Source organism: Plectrocnemia conspersa, unplaced genomic scaffold, assembly GCF_051122295.1.
Source record: "Plectrocnemia conspersa isolate PC_06_02 unplaced genomic scaffold, ASM5112229v1 ptg000010l, whole genome shotgun sequence".
NCBI lineage: Eukaryota > Metazoa > Arthropoda > Insecta > Trichoptera > Polycentropodidae > Plectrocnemia > Plectrocnemia conspersa.
In genome coordinates, this window is record NW_028277174.1 from 31,482,670 (window position 1) to 31,501,757 (window position 19,088).

Here is a 19,088-nt window from a genome sequence, read left to right on the forward strand (position 1 = left end):
GGTTTGTCTTATTAAAATAACTATCCGATCAATATCTTCTCCAACGATGATGATGGTCTCTTGTTGTTCAAATGCTCCTCTATTGCTTTTATGTTTTTACTGTAGTCGGAGCGTTGAATACAACAATATTTGAACCAAAAAGCGTTTTTATTGAGAACGATGAGAAAGTATCATCTTTGCTCCATATGACGCGAGGCAGAAATCCACCATCGATGAAGTATGTTACATATCCTGAATCAATTCAATAGATTTCATGGCATGCATGCCATTTACCCATTTACATAAAACCCTGTCTTGTGTACTTCGTCCCCGAGAAACTCCTCCTTCTGTCTTCATGAATTTCATTAGACATCATTTACTCAATTACCATATTGAACCAATTTCGGAATTAAATTTATCAGTGCGTCTTTCTGTGAAGAATTCGCGATAATCACGACTCGCCTATGACTGTCACCATCCGGCTCTATTGCACATTGATCTGTATAATGTCAGCTATGAGAAGCTGGTCTAGTTTGTATCATATAATATAATATTTAATGTTTTTTTATATGTATTATTTTAATTATATATTTTTTTCTAATAATCTGTTAGGTTACGATGGTCTTAATTTAATTTAAATAAATAAATAAATAAAAGATTAAAATATATTTTGTTCAAAAGTTTTACATACATATTAATTTCACTACAATACATTTTTTAACATGCATCGTTTCTATAATTTGGAAATGGTAACATCTCTATAGTGTTAATTACAAAATATTATCTTTTGCAAAAATTATTAAGAAACTGAAAAAATCTCAAAAAGTAAATACAAATCTTATACATAAAATATTACAAATTATCGAAAATCAGGCACTTTCTTAAATATAATACAAAACTTGACGTGATATTATTTAAATATATAATTTATAAATTATTTTATGATTTATATATGTATAAAACGTAACAATGGTCACAAACAAAAATAAAATAGAGAGAACTCTTAAGAGATTGAGTTACCCTGCTGATTTACGAACGACTAGCAATAACTATACAAGGAACACTGTAAAAAAATCCAAGCAAAAAAAGTACAAAACATGAAATAAATTACTGTAATCTAAAGATATGTACATTTATATAATTATATAAAAAATCATTTTAAAAATGTCACGTGTTTAACAAACGTTTTTTGTACTATGCTTTAAATATACATGTATAAGAGTAGATAAGTAATTATTTTAAGTAGACAATTAAGAAAATCGTTTCATTTTCATAATCACAGAACAAAATTTTGCAGATCAGATTTCATAAGTTAAAACGACACTAAAGGCACATTTTGTATTGATACACTTTATATTAAACAAATGACTCACAAAGGCACGCTGTTCAAATTGACACTCGTCGAACTCACAATTTCACGTCACAAATATCATAGTATCGGCGTTCAGCCCTTCCACCGCCACTATCTCTCCGGTATGTTTCCGTTTGAAATGTCTCCGACCGGATTCCCGTGCACTCTAAATCTATACAGACACGTGTAGTGTGGATGGCCGTGGTTGCTGTCTATTTGAAGTTCGATTATTTCATGACCCGGCGGAGCGTCGGGCGTATTACGGATTAAATCAACGGGGAAGTATTGAAGAGCCCTTGAATCGTTACGATACACAAAATCCCCGAAACTAATAGGGTTCGTGTCCATTTCTTCTTGCAGTCCCTGAAAATAATATAAATATAAATAGCACTTCTCCAGAGATCCTTCATCAAAATAATTTTTAACCCTTTGATTGCCAAAATCCGATACTGAGTTTTTGATACTTTAGTGAAATTTGACGTACAATATAAATAATATTACCATGACTTTGAATTTCTTAGGTGCCGAGTCGATTCGCCCAGTCGGAACTAGCTCAACCGGAGTATGTTCCAATGTGAATCCGGTGACAAAAATCCTCGTATGCAGCTTGATAACTAAAACGATCGAGAATCGAATAAGAATCATTACACACAAATAATTTAAAAGCCATGTTATCAAAATATACCCAAGCGTCCAGGGAATCCTTGAAAAGCCCAACACTTTCCCGGAGAAGTTCCCGGCTTAATAACTATCCTCGGCGAATTAGACGGCAACCAAGAAAACCAGAACGGTATCCAAGGAATGGCGCTAATAACTGCAGTCTTCGGTTGATACGATTCAGTACACCTAATCGATAGGATTTGTCCGCCGGCCGATTCCAGAGCATAATCGACCTTTCCGGTTTTATCGGCGTCGTATATCGCCAACGCTTCGTTGACGATCTTACGGATGATTTCGTCGCAATGACAACTCTTATCGGTAGTCGCAACCGAACCTACAACTGCCGCCGCATTATTCTGCCTCTGCATCAGCTCCATCTTAATAATCCTAGTCACGTCGTCGTCGATCTTCATAGTCAAAGACTGAACCGTCGCTTTAATCATCTCGTCCAAATCGCTTTTACTCACAGTCTCCTTCTTCAACCAATCTTTAACATTATTGTTCGTTAACGCAGCTCCGTCATTTTGTATACCGAAAACATTCACCAGTAAATCTTGATGCTTCTTTGTGATCAAATCCGGAATCTTATCATTGAACTCCTTATTGCTGGACAACTGTCCTTTTAAATTCGCGATTTCAAGATACAGATTATCGATAAGCTGCCGCTGATTAGCTACGTCTTCGGGATCGATCAACGGAGGCGGCACTTCGAATTTCTCCACGGCTTGCTGTCTCACGATCGTCTCCGGTAAGCTCTCCCGAACTTTGGCCACTATGCTGTTAATAATATCATCGGTCAGTACAAAAGGCGCCGCCTTATCCATCACAACTTCACTCTCTTTTGCGTTGCTAAAGTATCCGGCAAACGGTAAGACTAGAGGCCATCCTAAAAGATAACCTGTAAATACAAAATCAAGATTTAATAAGCCGAATTTATATTATACACAAATCCCTCAAAGTAAAATGAGCATAGAAAACACCATATTAGTAACGTTTAGTTCAAATACAATAAGACAAAATAAATACTTTACCGATTGTATGGTGTTTTCTATGGATATTTCATGTCATTTGTTTTTGAGGGAAGGATGGAATTTAAAATAAACTCACCGGCATCCTCCTCCTCCGTATTATTGATTGTTTCATTATTATTTTAATTTGAATCAAAGTCCGTCACTTGCGAGTCTTTGAAATCCATCCTCCCCTCATTATGTGTAGCGATTCATTAAGTACATGGTTATTTTTTTAACGTTTATGGGTAAAATAAGTTTAAAAATCACGAGAATATTAATGGGCGAATTGAAAACTTTCAGTTCAGGATACAATCAAATTTCATCCAGGTATAAAACAAAAAACTTCAGGACAAGCGTTTTTAAATTAAAGTAAATATTAACCCTTTCGTTACCAAATTCTGATATATCGGCTTTGCTATTTCGGTAATTGCCGGATCCTACATTATCAGTGAATAAACAATCAGTTACATTTTTAAGTTTATATAGAATATTTGCTTCAGGAAAAATTAATTTAATAGAAATGAAATGAAAGCAATGATTTTTATTATTATGTAATACATTAATATTTGCCCGGCAATCAAAGGGTTAATCCAGATTATATTTTATTTCATTTTACTTAAAATAAAATCTGTTCACACTCTCCCAGTGATTCTGTACATTTCATAGTACACTATATTTCGATTATGGATTTTTAACTCTTTGATTGCTGAGTCTTTTGGGATCACTATCTAAATATCAATGTGTAATAAGCCCTCCTATAGCGAAGTTTCCTATAGCGTATGCGGCAGTCCCTCCTATAGTGTATTTTTTGTTACTGTTTGTCCTTTGACTTCGCTAGACGTATTCTGTGACAGGCGAAACGCCGCCACACTATAACATTCCAGGGATATTCATCAGAATAGAGTAAAAAAATATTTATTTTTGTATAGCCATGGAAAAAATTATGATCAAGAAAATCAATGTACGCATTTTTTTAATACTTTATGTATACACTTTTCAGGGGGTTTCAACTATTCTAATTTTCTATAATAAAATTATTTAATTATGTAATACATATCTATTACAAATCTAAAAAAGTATTAATGAATCATAAAATGTATTTAGATATAAGACACTTTAAATCCAACATTCAAATTTTAGTGCATTTAAAATTAGCTAATTTTTTATTTCAAAATTGAAATGCAAAACCCATGTAAATATAATAATTTATTCAATACGATTGTTCCACAGAGCAATCTGCTGAATTAAAAAAACAATTATAAAAATGTCAAGCACCATATTATAAAATTCGAGAAGAAATGCAGACAGAAGACAATAAAGAATATGATCCTGTTATTAATGAAAGTGGTGATAAAATTAAGGTATTAAAAAGGTCTCGATGGAACGTGATAGTGACACTGACAGTAATTAAATCCATAATTACACGATTTAAGATGTTTAACCTTTATCATTATTGTTTGTTTTTGATATAATTAATATGTTTTTATTTTTATCCTAAAATAAAACATACTGCAGAAAAAGTTTATTAATTTATATTTACTTTTTATTATTTATTCATTGTAGGCTTACGCATTAAAAAAAACAACTCAAAAAAAATGTTGCGTTTGACTCCCCTGGCACTCGCAAAATTAAGGACAGTGTCGCAATAAAAACATAGGGCACATGCTTGTTTACGAACTAAATACAAGGTCAATTAATACATGTAAATGGGGAAAAAAGTTTGATTTGCTGATTTCTTTAAAATTCACAAAATACAGTTGTAAGAATCTAACCTCAAATTTTGTATGGGTGCCTATTCCCCCCTATAACGAAGTTTACACGTTTGAAAAAAGTTATTTACCCCTAAAACATATGTATTCAATGTTGACGTAGAATCCTTAAATCCTCGCCAAAGCAGCAAAAGTCGATATATCAAATTTCGGTTACAAAAGGGTTGAAAAATATAAAAAGTATTTTTTTTTTGTTATAAATATGATATTAAACTATTTCATGATTACAATCTTTAAATTAATTGAATGACTAATATATAGTTATAATAAAATAATGCAATTAAATTCGATTAAAAGCAAAATCATAGAACTACATATAACTGGATTTATCGTATCTTCTTAACCACTTAAACGCCAGCGACTCACCGGTGCGCATTTGATGAATATTTTTTAAAAACAAGCTTACAAATATTTTAAAAATTATTAAATATTATTGTACTAGCTTCATTATTCAGTAAACCAAGTATTTTATATTAATTTAAAGAAAGAGATACAGACGCGTGAAGAAAAATAATAGGTGACTCGCTAAAAAGCCACTGGCATTTAAAGGGTTAATGTTTGATACATATGTAGAATATTTTTAGGGGTTTAAGGAGAAATATTAATTAAAAGTTTAGTTATTATATAAATCTATATTTTTTATTTTTTATTCTTACATTGTTCTTCATATCTTTTGACTAGTTACTAAACTAATTATTTTGTCAAAATTTGTAAAATAATACTATCGACATAATCATAGTAAAAAAAACGGAATGTGAACACACATACTGTTAATTAAAATAATAATAATAATAAAAAAAAAACTAGCAAGCTAACGTTAATTGAGGTTTGTTATTGAACACAATATTAAAAATAATAATACAACATAAATAATAATATATTAAATTATATAATCGTATATATAAAAAAATTGTATATCTTATTAAAAAATAAGTCGAGATTGCAATTTATCCCTTGCATAAACATTTGGTTGTTAATAGGTTAATTGAACTTAAATCGAACAAAACTTAATACACATAAAAAAAATTAAGTAATACAATTTTAAGGGTTGACAAGCAAGTTTTGTACTTTTTCATAGCAATAACTACCTATGGACGAGATATAGTTGCCGAAGGCGGTCATTGCCTCGCCGGCTCCGGCTTTGTACTTGCTAAACGACTCGGTGAGATCTAAGTAATGCGTCATACTAGACAACTCCGGAATTTCTATACCTGAGAGTGGATTTTTCAAATGCAAAAATTCCAGGAGGGACAGATAGATCGACGAAAAGTCAGGAATGATACTATCGGACAATTCCATAGAAGCGATTCTGTCGTAAGACTCAGGGTATAGATAAACCACTGAAAATAGAGAAACAAACACATGTTTATTTGTGTATCTAAGCTAACTAAGTCTACCGATCTACTAATTAAAAGGTATGAATACATTTGGAAGACGATAAATCATTCATATGTAGATAATACAAACTATACTCACACAAAAATGGAAGCAGCAATAGTAGTAGAAGCAATATCCACCATTTTCTTCTTTGGACCGTTTCTTTCACGGTTGTCATAAGACCTAAAATCAAAATGATATTTTAATTTTAAAAATACACATTCATTCGCTATGAATAAAGAAATCGATCTTACCAGTCTTTTGCGTGTTTACCATCGATCTGCCGACAGAATAATACGGATATCTTATACTCGAATCTCTCCGGAAAAATCTGTTCCTCACTGTTGTTAATAATGTCATAATCGATGTGAACGCAGCGACAAATAACTTTGTGATACGCCAACGTTGATCGGTGTATCTCGCAGTCGTTCGTTGTCTGCGAGTGTCTGTCTCGTCGTAATCGCTATCGGCGGAATTCTAAATAAGAAACGCAAAACAAAATTTTGATATAATATTAAATATAGCGAAAGAATATGATGAAATTTAACTTACCGCATATTGTCCATAGTTGCTACTGTACGAACGTGCGCCGGTGTCTGAGGTCCAACGTTTTCGGAGCTCTTCAGTCCGAAGTCTGAGAGCGGCGGACTCTTCTTCGTCCAAGCCGCCACTGTATACGCTCGTGCCTTGTCTGTACTGACCGAGCGACAGGCGCGACATGTTCGGAACGGCAAACTGTCCTGGCGCCAGCTCGACACGGTCTCGTGACAGATGAGAGTATGTATAATCAGTTTTTGGGTATTTACTAAAAAAAAACAAAAAATGTACTAACATTATTATATATGAAATCTGTGTATTTACATTCTATTTTTCGGTTAGGTCTAGCGATAATATTTTTTTACGGGACATTATGCTTCGAATTTCAAGTCCCATGCATTTATTTTAATAATATTATGCAGAAATATACTCAGATAATAATCTAGTATAGATTTAGTTTATAGTAAAAACACATATATTTTTCAGAACGTAATAACAGCTGTAAAAATTTATGGAGTCATTTTTTGAATTCATAATAAGGTACAGCATTAACGTTTTACTCAATTAACACTTTATGAGCCAATCACGCCATAAGGCGTCAACTGCTATTTGGGACATCATTTCAGTTTTTTTCTATGAGCTGTATTAAAAAATATGAATTTTCTTAGTGCAAAGAAATAAAAAACTTTTCTACGAAAAAGAAACCTTTTAGTTTACACATTCTATATTATACATTATTAGAACATGTAGATTATTGGATAAAATTAAAATAATATAATAAAAACATAAAATGGAACAAATTAAAATTAATCACATTATTTTTAAATAATAGAAAAAAAAAATAAATAGCAAAAATATGCATAAGACATAGAACAAGTAAGTGTATGTACAACATACATAAAAAAAAAAACTACTTTTCAATGAGATATATGTAAAAACTGATTTTTTGTACGATGTAAACATGAACTTTTATTTATTGGATAGTATTTAACCCTTTGCACTCGTAATCGTTTTCGTACTAGGTATGTCGCCAGCTCAGGAAAAATGAAAAATGTTAAATTCTTTTTTAAAATTAAAATTATATATGTAGAGCATAAATATAAATAAACTAATACCAAAAACGAAGAAATCAGAAGAAATACATACATTTTTCTAAATTACATTTTAATTTATTTTTTTCTCTCAAGTACCATTGGTTGACAATCCATAACAATAAATTAACACAATAGCGCGACCACCCATTTTAAAATATTTATCGGACCAAAAAATGTTTTAACCATAAATAAGTAAATATACACAAATAACAAAGACATGCCGCTCAGTTTTAGATAAACGTATCTACCTGCGAACGAAGAAAGCTTACATCTATGTTGATATAAACTGATGTTAGGTATATTTTTAAGAACTAAAATACGTCCCATCGATGGTCAAATGAAACGTTGCAGTTAATGTCATATTATTTTATATATTTCTTAATTAAAAATAGACAAAACCTTAGCTTTTCAGTAGCTATATGGTACATATTTGTTTGTGATTTTATATATTCGAGCTAATAATGCTTAAATAGCATATTTTTATATAAAAATAAAAAAGTGATGCACAAAAAAGGGCACTACGTTTAATAATATGTGGGATGTTGATTTATTATAAATTAAGGAAACAAATATGGAAAAATATTATTTTTTAATTTTTCGTAAATCCCCAAGTTCTATTAGTATACCAACTCATCTGTGTAAAACATTTGAAAATAATCAATAGGTTGTATACAGTTTGCGGGAATTTGGGGCCCAGGACATTTATCACTTGGTGGAAATATTGCTATTTTTAAGGTACATTGTCATTACTGGTTATTATTCTCCAATTTTCTGATGTGGTGCGATTTGTTTGAGGTATCGTTTTTTCGCTATTATTTTAATTGCCTGTATACCATCTTCGATTCAAGGCAACATACCTAATTTCGGCGTTACTTTCTTTACTATCATCATTGGAAGATGAGAAATCAAACATGAAATCCTCCCTATAACTATCATTACAAAACATATTATCATTACAATCACTATATTTAGCGATAGCACTGTTTTTTTAGCAATAAAATTTAAAAAATTAATTTCACAATAAAATTTAGAAAAATGAAAAAATAAGTAATTAAAACAAAATTATTAATCAGACACAAATTATGGACACCCGAGACTCTGTCCAAAGCCCAATAGGCAATAAAAACGTCACCGACGCATGTCTACCGAAGGACGATCGCCAACCATTGCCTTGGGAGAAAACTACGGCACATCTGCATTTAAATTTAGTCATCAAAAAAACCCCGACTTATCGCGATAAGTGTCCTCTTCCCGGCTTGATTCAAGTAAAAATGATATTTTTTTGATAAGATATGCATCTTGAAACTCTTGCCTACAACACTGCAAAAACGCCATTCAAAACATGCTCAGGAAATACCCAAAAATCGACGTTATATTTCAATAATTGAAATGGTGCGCCTGACGCACCCTACGAGTAATATAGAGCCTAGCGATGGTGCGTCTCACGCACCTTACGAGCGGAAAGGGGTTAAACAACGGTAAATGCTCCTCCTGGCATGATCAGTAAGACAGAGGTCCTTAGAAAATCCGATTCTCTTGTCTGAATAGAAATGTCTCTTTATTGTTTACTGTACAATATACGTGTGAAGAATTTTAGAAACAAGCAAAAAAAAGGTTTATCTTAATTGCGTTGTTTTAGAGAATTTTATTTTTAAAGCATACAGTTCAATCACCTTTTATCGAAAAAAGCAATTACAAAAAACATTTTTATTTTCGGGTCTTACAAAAAACCATATCAATATGTAATTTCCTTATTTAGCCACCAGAATGAATCAGCGATGCTTTAAAATATATGATATCCTCAGTACTAAAATGGCGGATGTATACTTTATTTTTTAAAACACTGACGCAGTTTTAAATCGTCATAAATTTTTTAGTAGTTGAAAAGTGATGACTAAATTACCAAAAGTCATTGTTGTTGTTATTGCACAACTTTTTGGTCATGGATATTATTTGCACAGCTTCGACCTTCTTCACTTCAAACTCGGCACTGCCGTCGCTCATCCAGGCGCTCATCTCGCAAATATTTTCCTAAGTAAACTGTTTTATAAGCTCGGCCATTTTACACACACACCACTAATTAAGTCTAATTATTGCACCACGACCGACGTGTTTCTACCGCAAACGAGCGGAACAGACTGAAAAATTATTGTTGCATTTATCACGTTTGATCAAATGATAAGCGTGACGCGACCGCACTGTGCGAATTAAATTTGCATACTTTTTGCAGGTAAGTAAATATAAACTCACTTCCAATATTCGATGGCGTATTTGTATAACTTATAAGGTAGATGTTCGGTGCCTCCCACCGAAACCCGGTTGCTGTCCGCTAGCACGGATTCAGCGAAGCTGTCGTTGGACTTATCGCTAGAGGTTGGGCTACGCCTGGAGTGGTAGCCCAATCTGTTGGTGGCATTGTACCCGCTCGAGTCGTAACTCAAGCCGAGGGCGTTGGATCCGTTGTTGGGGGAAGTGACGGTCCTCGTGACCACTTGTTCATATTCGTACGAATAATTCTTGATGTTCTAAAAAAAAAAATCGAAACATAAAATGTAAATATTATAACATGCATAATAAACACTGACTCTTCGAAAGAGGAAGCATTACTAAAATCGGAAAGTTAATTTCATCCTAAGCAGACCCATACTGTGAGTATGTGTACATAAGGGTGGGAATATATAAAAATAACACAACACATGTGTGCTTCTACTGTGCAACCAAGAGAGAAAAAAAATGACTCACTAAACATGAGATCCTGTTATTTGAGTGAAAGCACCACATACATGTTAATTAGATTAAATCAGATGATGGATCTTCATCCATATAAAGCAATTGAATTTATGTGCTTAGTACAAGTGATGTATTGTTTTTAAAATACAAGGCAGAACTATTCCATTTATTATCTCGAATCAAAGGCAGTGAGAACTCTTACTTCAATTTGAAAAGAGCATTGACTTAAATAACAAAGGAAGCTAAAAATCACAATCTTTTCAGATAAGCAGGCGTTCTCAACAATTTATTACTTTAAATAAAAATACAAATTATTATACATTTTAATAATCATTTCTGCAATTGCACAAAAACTACACCATCAATTTCAATTGGTATCCATAAAAATTGTTATTTTCCATATAGTAGAGAAAGTGCATTGAAAAAAAAATACAAAAGTTGTGACATGAGATCTTTTGCAACACATGGGTAGTATTTTTGTTGAAATCAACATAAAAAAACTTGACTTTATGTTGAAATCAGCATGCTTTGCATATAAATCGGTTAATTTAATTTCGTGACAAAAATCTAAAATAGTTTAAGAGCTCTATGTTTACCTGTGCTACTTCTTCTGATGTGTATGTCTCCCTTGGAATCGGCGAAAATATTACCTCACTATCCAAAACATCATGTTCGGTTACCGTCTTGTGTTTCAGGGCATTCCTCGTTCTGTGAGCCGGTGGTGATGTGAAAATCTCCTCTTCGTCGACTTCCACAATGGGTTCCACCTCCACAGTCCTGCAAGCAAAATTAATTAAAATCCTGGTAGGAGCTTCACAAACATACACACCTATGTATAAACAACCGGGCGTGGCTCTGTGATTAAATATGAGGGTGTAACTATGGATAAATGACAGGGGCGCTAAACTCAATGCAAATACATTTGTAATCTTATCTGAGTCACATTTCAACATGTGCTATATTACGCATCTAATCTGTGTGTAATAATGAATGATATAGTCAGCGTGAAACTTTTTAAACAGCTAATTAAATATGAGATAAGACTATTTGTCGGATGGCAAAGTTGAAAGTCTTCAGGTGGTAATTCAATTAATTTGTAGAGCTACTGTAGTAAGGGACATCGCGATCCAAAGGTTATGAATGAAGTTTAAATATCAATACCAAGTTTAGTGATACACATAGATTAGAATTATTACTGTGGATATAAAATAAAGTAAGATATTAAACATATCTATTAACATATTGATTTTCAGATAGCAATTCACTATATTAGGCAAACACATGAAGGTAAATAAAATAGTCAAAGCGCGAATCCACTATTTTTTTTTATTTTTTTACATAAGTTTTCGAATGAATTGTTCTATTTATGTTATAATTTCATGTGTACTGTGAATGTGTATTTTTCAGTGAAGCTATATTATTTCACTAAATGTTTCAGTGAAAGCATATGCGAATACATTTTCACCAGTGATATTTTGACTGATATTTTCACCACATATTTCTACTAGTGAAAATATATTTGAACCCTTTTGAACGATATCGCCGTACATGTATGGTGATCGAGCTTCACTGTTTATGGGTACCCCAGATAGTTATATGTAAATAAGTAACTAAAGAAATATTTAATAAAAAAAAATTAATTTGATTTTAAAGTGAATGATTTTTATAGAAAATATTACCAATAAATGAAAAAGTACGAAATAAATAAACATAACAAAACATATTTTTATTAATTTTAGAAAAAATACTGAGAGCCTCTGAATTAATATAAAAAAAATCCACAAAAGCCGAATAATATATGAAAAATATGTAAAATAAATTAATTAAATTTGACAATAGAAAAGTGTTAAAAAAATGATGATTAAATACTAATACAAAAAAGTAACAAAATAAATTAAAGCCATATAAATCGTTGAGAAACACTGATTTGTTTATAATTTACTATAAATGCAATATTAAATAATAATAAATAAATAACAACTCATTATTATGGAAAAATACGTAGAATTAACTCATTACTCAATTTTTCCATAATTATTTCTGTCGTTATTTATAGGAAAGAAATCAGAGATTCTTAACGTTTTATTTTATTACTTTTTTGTATTAGTATGTTTTAATATTTTATTTCAACACTAAAGTATTATTAAATTACGTTAATTTATTTTATATATAATTCAGTTTTTGTGGATTTTTTATATCAATTCAGAGGATCTCAACATTTTTTTATAAAATCAATATAATATGTTCATTTATTTAGTACTCTTTGATATATTATTATTCTTTTATATAAAAATTCTTAAAAAAATATAATGTTTTTTATTTATTATTATTTCAGTTATGTGTGTAAATAGCAGGGACATCATATAGAGATATTTGCCCCCCCCCCCCTGAACTTGACCAGAAATATGCATGTCATTTAATGAAATACTATGAATCAGAATGAAATCGAAATACATACTAAAAAATCGATCATTGACTTTTGCCCCCCCCCCCTCCTAGAACAAGCTGGAATGAACTTATTGATTATAAACTATACATTTTCAAGTTACCCTTAAAAAATCTATAGAAAAAATTTCGAATCTACCCAGAAAATATTTTTTAAAACATGTCATTTCATTGAAATCATATTGGTACATATTTTCACCGGTAGATTTATATTTTTACCAATAAAAAAATAATTTATCTGGCAGTTGCTAGTAAAATTAAATGATTTACACTTTTCCATTTACATACTTATCATTAATTATTAACTCGCGATGTATAAATGTTACTGTGAATGTGTATTTTTCGGTGAAGTTATATTTTCACTAGTGAAGTCCAAATACATTTTCACTAATAGATATATATTTCTAGGCGCCAGTAAAATTATATGCTGCTCTAAAATGTGTTACGTGCTATGAAACGCAATTTGACAGTTGTGAAACGTGCATTTGTTGTTCAAACCCAAACCTAACCTAATGAAAGTTCAAAACTAACTATTGTTTTATATAGAACTTTCAACGAGTTCAAAATACATTTCATTTCCACGGGAAATAAGCGTTATAAGTACAGATACTCGCATATTGCTTCATAGTTTGTTTGCAAGGAGATGTATCTGTAGACTCGGAGACGTCCGGAGTCTACAGATACATATCAAATTAAGTTAATCTAAACCGAATTTTGGTCAATAGGAGGGCGCAAAAACAATTATCACTTCTCAGAAGTCAAAAATTCACGTCAAAGGCAATGAAATCGTGTCGACGCCGACATAATTTTATTGCTTTTGGCGTGGATTTTTGACTTCTGAGAAGGGATAATTGTTTTTTTTGCGTTCTCCTATTGGTCAAAATTCGGTTTAGTTATGCTTCATTCGATTCTCACTTATTTTAAGCCATAATATTGACATAAAAAGTCTTAATATAAACGCTAGATAACCGAGCGTTCCATTGCGACTGCGACGGCACGATTTTATTGCTTTTGAAGTGGATTTTAGATAGTGAATTTGGTCTGAAAAAATGCATGTCATTTAATAAAAAATACTATACATCTAAATGGTATTGAAATATTAAAAAAAACTATCACTGACTGGCCAATTTTGCCCTCCCCCCCCCCCATTACCTTTAAAAAAAGCTGAAATGATGTTCATGGTAATTATATAACTATATGGGGTACCTCAAAACACTGAAAGATTGACCACCGTACATGTACGGCGATACCGCTCAAAGGGTTAAGTGATAGGGTCTAGTAAAATTATATGCTGCATGCTAAAATGTCTATGAAACTCAATTTGACAGTTGCGAAACCTAAACGAACTAATCAATAGGTTAGGTTTGGTTTTGAACATCAAATATACGTTTCGAAACTGTTACAGTAAATGTGTATTTTTCAGTGAAGATATATTTTTACTCGTTTACATATAATTTCACTAACTAGGCCAGTTAAAATGTATCAAACAATTGATTTATAATTTTACTAATAATAACACATATTATTTTGGCTTATTTTTTTGAAATGAATTCGCTGGTGGCGATTCAACAAGTGGCGTTAACAACTGTGAGTTGAAGACCAACACGTTTCACACCTGTCAAATGACAGTTCAAAGCAGTATATTACTTCTTTAGCAACTGAAATGCCATTGAATATATATTTTAACTATTAATACACATTCACTTTAACATATCTTTTCGTTTACGCAATTGTAAAATATATCAAGCTACAAATATGCAAGTGAAATTTTTTAAGAGCCACGAGATGGCGCAATACCAAAATCTCGAATCTGACCACGTTTTTATCTTCATTCGTGCGTTACTCATCGATTCTGTTGAACGAATCGTGTTTACTCAGAGGATGCATGGTTATTTTAGATCAAGACGTTGTCCAGGCGCTCCCGAGTGCCGACCTTCGGCCGATAATGTCAAAACGCACGTGTTAACACTCGGCTAAAAATAATACGCGCTAAAAAACGATACAGTCGCCATTTTCGACCTATTTACAACGAATATCTCCCGATGCCAAATTCGCTATGAGAAATTGCAACACGTGTGCGTTGAGCCAAAATTATTGCGTTTAGAAAGGGACGAAATGAAACCGAAAATGTTTTGAGAACCGTTGATTCGCTTCGTCGCGAAGTTTTGAACGAATGATGAAGGAAAAAGATAATATGCATGGTTCTTTCGCGTGACTTCTTGTCTATCGGATTTGAATAACCGTTGGTAAATTATGTCACGAGCAGAGGTTGACAACCCCTGGTAATTAAGTATTGACCTTTTCTTCGAGCTAGATAAATGATTTTTAAAATAATTACAATTTTTGGTACATGTTATTTATCACTGCGCCACGCTAAAAAAAATACTGTTCAAATCCAAACCTAACATAAATAAATAAACCATTATATTGGCAAAATTGAGCGTGGCGCCGTGATAACTAACAAGTGCCGATTTTTGCACTACGCGGTCAATTGATTGACATGTATATTGCTTTAGTATTTTTTTTACTAATAATAAAAAATAAGCAGCATTTCCTAAGTGGCAAGGTTTAGCAAATAATAATAAAAATCAATCTGAGATTCAAAAGCGTCAAGACGTTTTATTAGAACAAAATTTAAATCTGTTGTTGCCAAACTCAACGAGCCAGAGGGGTTTAAAATCTTACCAAAACAAAAACGCAAAAAAGTGATAGTTTGTATCCAAAAAAATTCTAAAATTTATGAAAAATGATGATATCTTAAGATAGTAAAAGGATAGCCAGTCGCGTAAAGAATAATCAGAGCGCATAACGCAGAACAACCGTTGTCAGGCGATCTAGTATTATATCGGCGGTGGCCGTGAATAAGTTGACAAGTCAAAAAAATAGGGCAGCAGTTTTAATGTTAAACAATCTCTTAGACGATACACGAAAAAGTTATAAAATTATACATAATAGTAAATTCACCATTAGCCAGCGCAAATCGCGAGAAAGGTCATTTTAAATTTTATGTAACTCGAGTTGTCAAGTTATTCACACTTAGCTTATATACACATGTTGACGTAATGTAGCTTGTTATTTGTCCACGTAACTAGTGATTTTATTTCAATGTATAAATCGGAGTACTAATCAGGCAAACAAAAAGAAGCCAGAATATTTCGTACTGACTGCAGGCAGCTTTGGTAAAATGGCAGTGTAGGAGGAATACACAAAATTTCGCATTGTTAATTAACATTGTCATTTTATTTTAAAAAAGTTGCCAATCCCTACTATGACTCGTTCTTTTTAGAACGCTTCGACACTCGCATCTGAATGACCGTTGAAATCATGACCGTTAACCACTTGAACGCCACAAGAGCACTAGTCCTAGTGCATACATTTTTTTAACAAGTATTATTGGGTAGCATCAATAGGGACATCCATATTTTAAGTAAATAATACAATTTCAACTTACATGTTCATTGACTGTTTTGAATGTTTTTTAATTGCTTTTGTGAAATATCTAATATGAATTATCATTAGTCAGATTTTTTGTATTCTTTCCTATTCCTTATCGCGGAGCACAGCAAATGGCGATATTTCGTTAAATAAGGAAAAGTCGTTAGGCTTCGTAGTCACCCTACCCTTCGCTTGTCTACGCTTTTATCAACTGAGTAAGTCATCCTCTGTTATGCTTATTCGAAGAAGTTCTGACAAATGGGAGAAAATACCAATAAAAAGCCTATCGGGTTATTGTTTAGTGAAAGCGTAACTTTCAATGTGGCTACTTGTGGGCGATAGTCCGATAATTACAAATGATCGTACAACAGCGCTTATTCTGAGAAAGAGGGTATAAGTACTTTTCATAGCTTTTGGGCATAGTTCTTGGGTGTTTGTTAATGGTTTGTTCAACCAAATCTGTTTTTGTAGCATTCTAGTAATTGTGGAATATACATACATATACGTTGACATTGATTGAAACGAAACGAGAAATATTTCATTCGTCGTTATTGATACAAATGGTGAATATTGCTACATAACTGAAAAGTACACAAATGTATCACCCGGAAAAAAGAGACGGAATATGTTATTTATGTACATACATTGGTCTTGCTGAAATGTCGTATACTCCAAATTTTGTTATATTTTTTAAAAATAAATTATATTATTGTTCTATTTTTGTAAAATATGGATATTATTATACATATCATAAGAGTACTTGGCTAAAAAAATATATGTATAAAAGCATTTTTTTAAATGGTAAAATATGATTTTTTTTCTATAAAAACCGCTTGGCAGTTTTCGCATATATGTATGTGTTAATCATAATCATCTGGCATAAAAAGGGTTAAAACAATAAAAAAAACTTTTTTATACAACCTCTTATTTTTATAAATCGGTACTTTTTAACTAGCGGGTTTTTACCCCAACTGCGTGACTCTTGCAGTTTGATTTGCAATTGAACAGAATTTACGCGTTTCTCAATTTATTATGTTCAAACCCAAAACATTATATTCGTTTAAACGTTTCGCAACTGTCAAATAATATAATATCGTCCATAAACTACCCATAATGATTTCTTTATTTTTATAATTATAGTGTCATCACATTTGTAAAATATAAATAATTTAAATACAAACTTAATTAAAAATAAACGTTTTTTTTTTAATTTCTGGCAACCCTAATTTTTTAAGATTTGAATATTAAAAAGTAAATTTGGAATCTAATCAAATTACTAGTAAAAAGTTGACGAACCCTTAAACTAAAATAAGGGTATGGTCACAATACTCACTATTATAACAAACTAAAATTAAACACGTCGCACGCACACGAGAAAAAGAAGATAGTAGTTTTGTTGAATGAAAAAACGCTAGAAAGGCGATTTAGTTGCGTCACATTTTACAATTTTACGACAATCGTGATGTCACGGACCTTGTAACAGTTTTGAATGCATCTCGACTGACCTGGTGGGCGTGCTTCTGTCGGGATGCGGCAGCGGAGTGTTGGACCGCGACCTGGTGGTCCTACCGGTACCGGTCGTCGGCTGCTCGTCCTCCATTGTTTTTGGCCACAGCGACTAGATTACCGGCTCGCAACCGCCATCGCGACCGTTAAATCCGAAGGCCGGATCGGAATATGACGAACGTAAACAAAACAATCGATTCAGCGCGAGAGTATGAAAAGCGAACAAATACTATCTAAAACGACTCCAGATTATATCCGAATCGTTCCGTCGCCAACAGCCGAACGTCCTAACGTGTAGCCTGTCACAAACGGGTATTCGGGACGAACGCCGAGCGCCAAACGCCAAACGACGACCGTCAACAACTACCGCGGAACCCCGCCGAGTGACGTCATCCTGGACGGTGGCGCCGCTGCGCGGCCGTTTCCGTCCTCACTACTCCCTAATATTGGTACAACTGAGTCAACACAATTATACCGTCGACCGTAAATCGAATAGCTGCCGGAAACAAATAGTTAGATACGCGAAAAACATTCGCAGTAAAAACTCTAAACCGATTTAAGATACACGTAATATCTAATCAATTTTTAATTTTAATTATTCAACTCGCTTGTCGAACACTGGCGAAAAGCTGACGATTCAATCGGTCGCGTTGGTAGCGCGTCGCTAAAACATATAGCGATTGACAAATTCGTTAACCTTGTTCGACGCATTTGCATTCCGCTCGAGTAACAATAAAAAATAATATCAACAAAAATATGCGAAAGATTCTTGCACAAGTTACAGGTTAACGCTGAATAACGAACATTAGAGAAGTACTAATTAATCATTATTAGAAAAGCAAATACACATTTTACTTTACAGAAACATAATTACAATACTGTGCACAAAAACGCAAGCTTTCAAACAAAATACAAAAAAATACTAATATATTTTTATTAAAAGAGAGATACATACATATACTAGTAACACAAATTTTTATAAGACTAATACATTATAATAGTGGAATGCCAACTCATTAGAGGGTAAATTTCAACTAATATGTTATATTTTTATCAAAATCCGTTGATGCAGAGAGTTAATAGCCGTATGTTATACATGTTTCTGATAGCAAAAATATGGTTATTATACCTTGTTTGAGATTACTTTGTGTATAAAAATACGCAAAAAAAATCTATTACATTAGAATATTTTTTT

At 32.3% G+C, this 19,088-nt stretch overlaps 1 protein-coding gene across 6 annotated transcripts; it reads right to left on the reverse strand.

The window, feature by feature from the left end:
• Positions 1–626: 626 nt before the first annotated feature.
• On the reverse strand, positions 627–18,296 carry LOC148231394 (klaroid protein-like). Of its 6 annotated transcripts, none has more exons than XM_088195275.1 (10): positions 17,893–18,296; positions 11,104–11,284; positions 10,028–10,302; positions 6,699–6,951; positions 6,401–6,623; positions 6,246–6,329; positions 5,981–6,109; positions 2,016–2,888; positions 1,832–1,944; positions 627–1,693 (listed from the first exon to the last, which is right to left on the reverse strand). In XM_088195275.1, the coding sequence occupies exons 1-10, from the start codon at positions 17,985–17,987 to the stop codon at positions 1,442–1,444; spliced, it is 2,478 nt and encodes an 825-aa protein (XP_088051401.1). In that variant the 5' UTR covers positions 17,988–18,296; the 3' UTR covers positions 627–1,441. The 6 variants fall into 6 exon arrangements, with proteins under 6 accessions (XP_088051401.1, XP_088051400.1, XP_088051402.1 ...); XM_088195274.1 differs by having other exon boundaries at positions 5,858–6,109; XM_088195276.1 differs by lacking the exon at positions 5,981–6,109.
• Between the last annotated feature and the right edge of the window lie 792 nt (positions 18,297–19,088).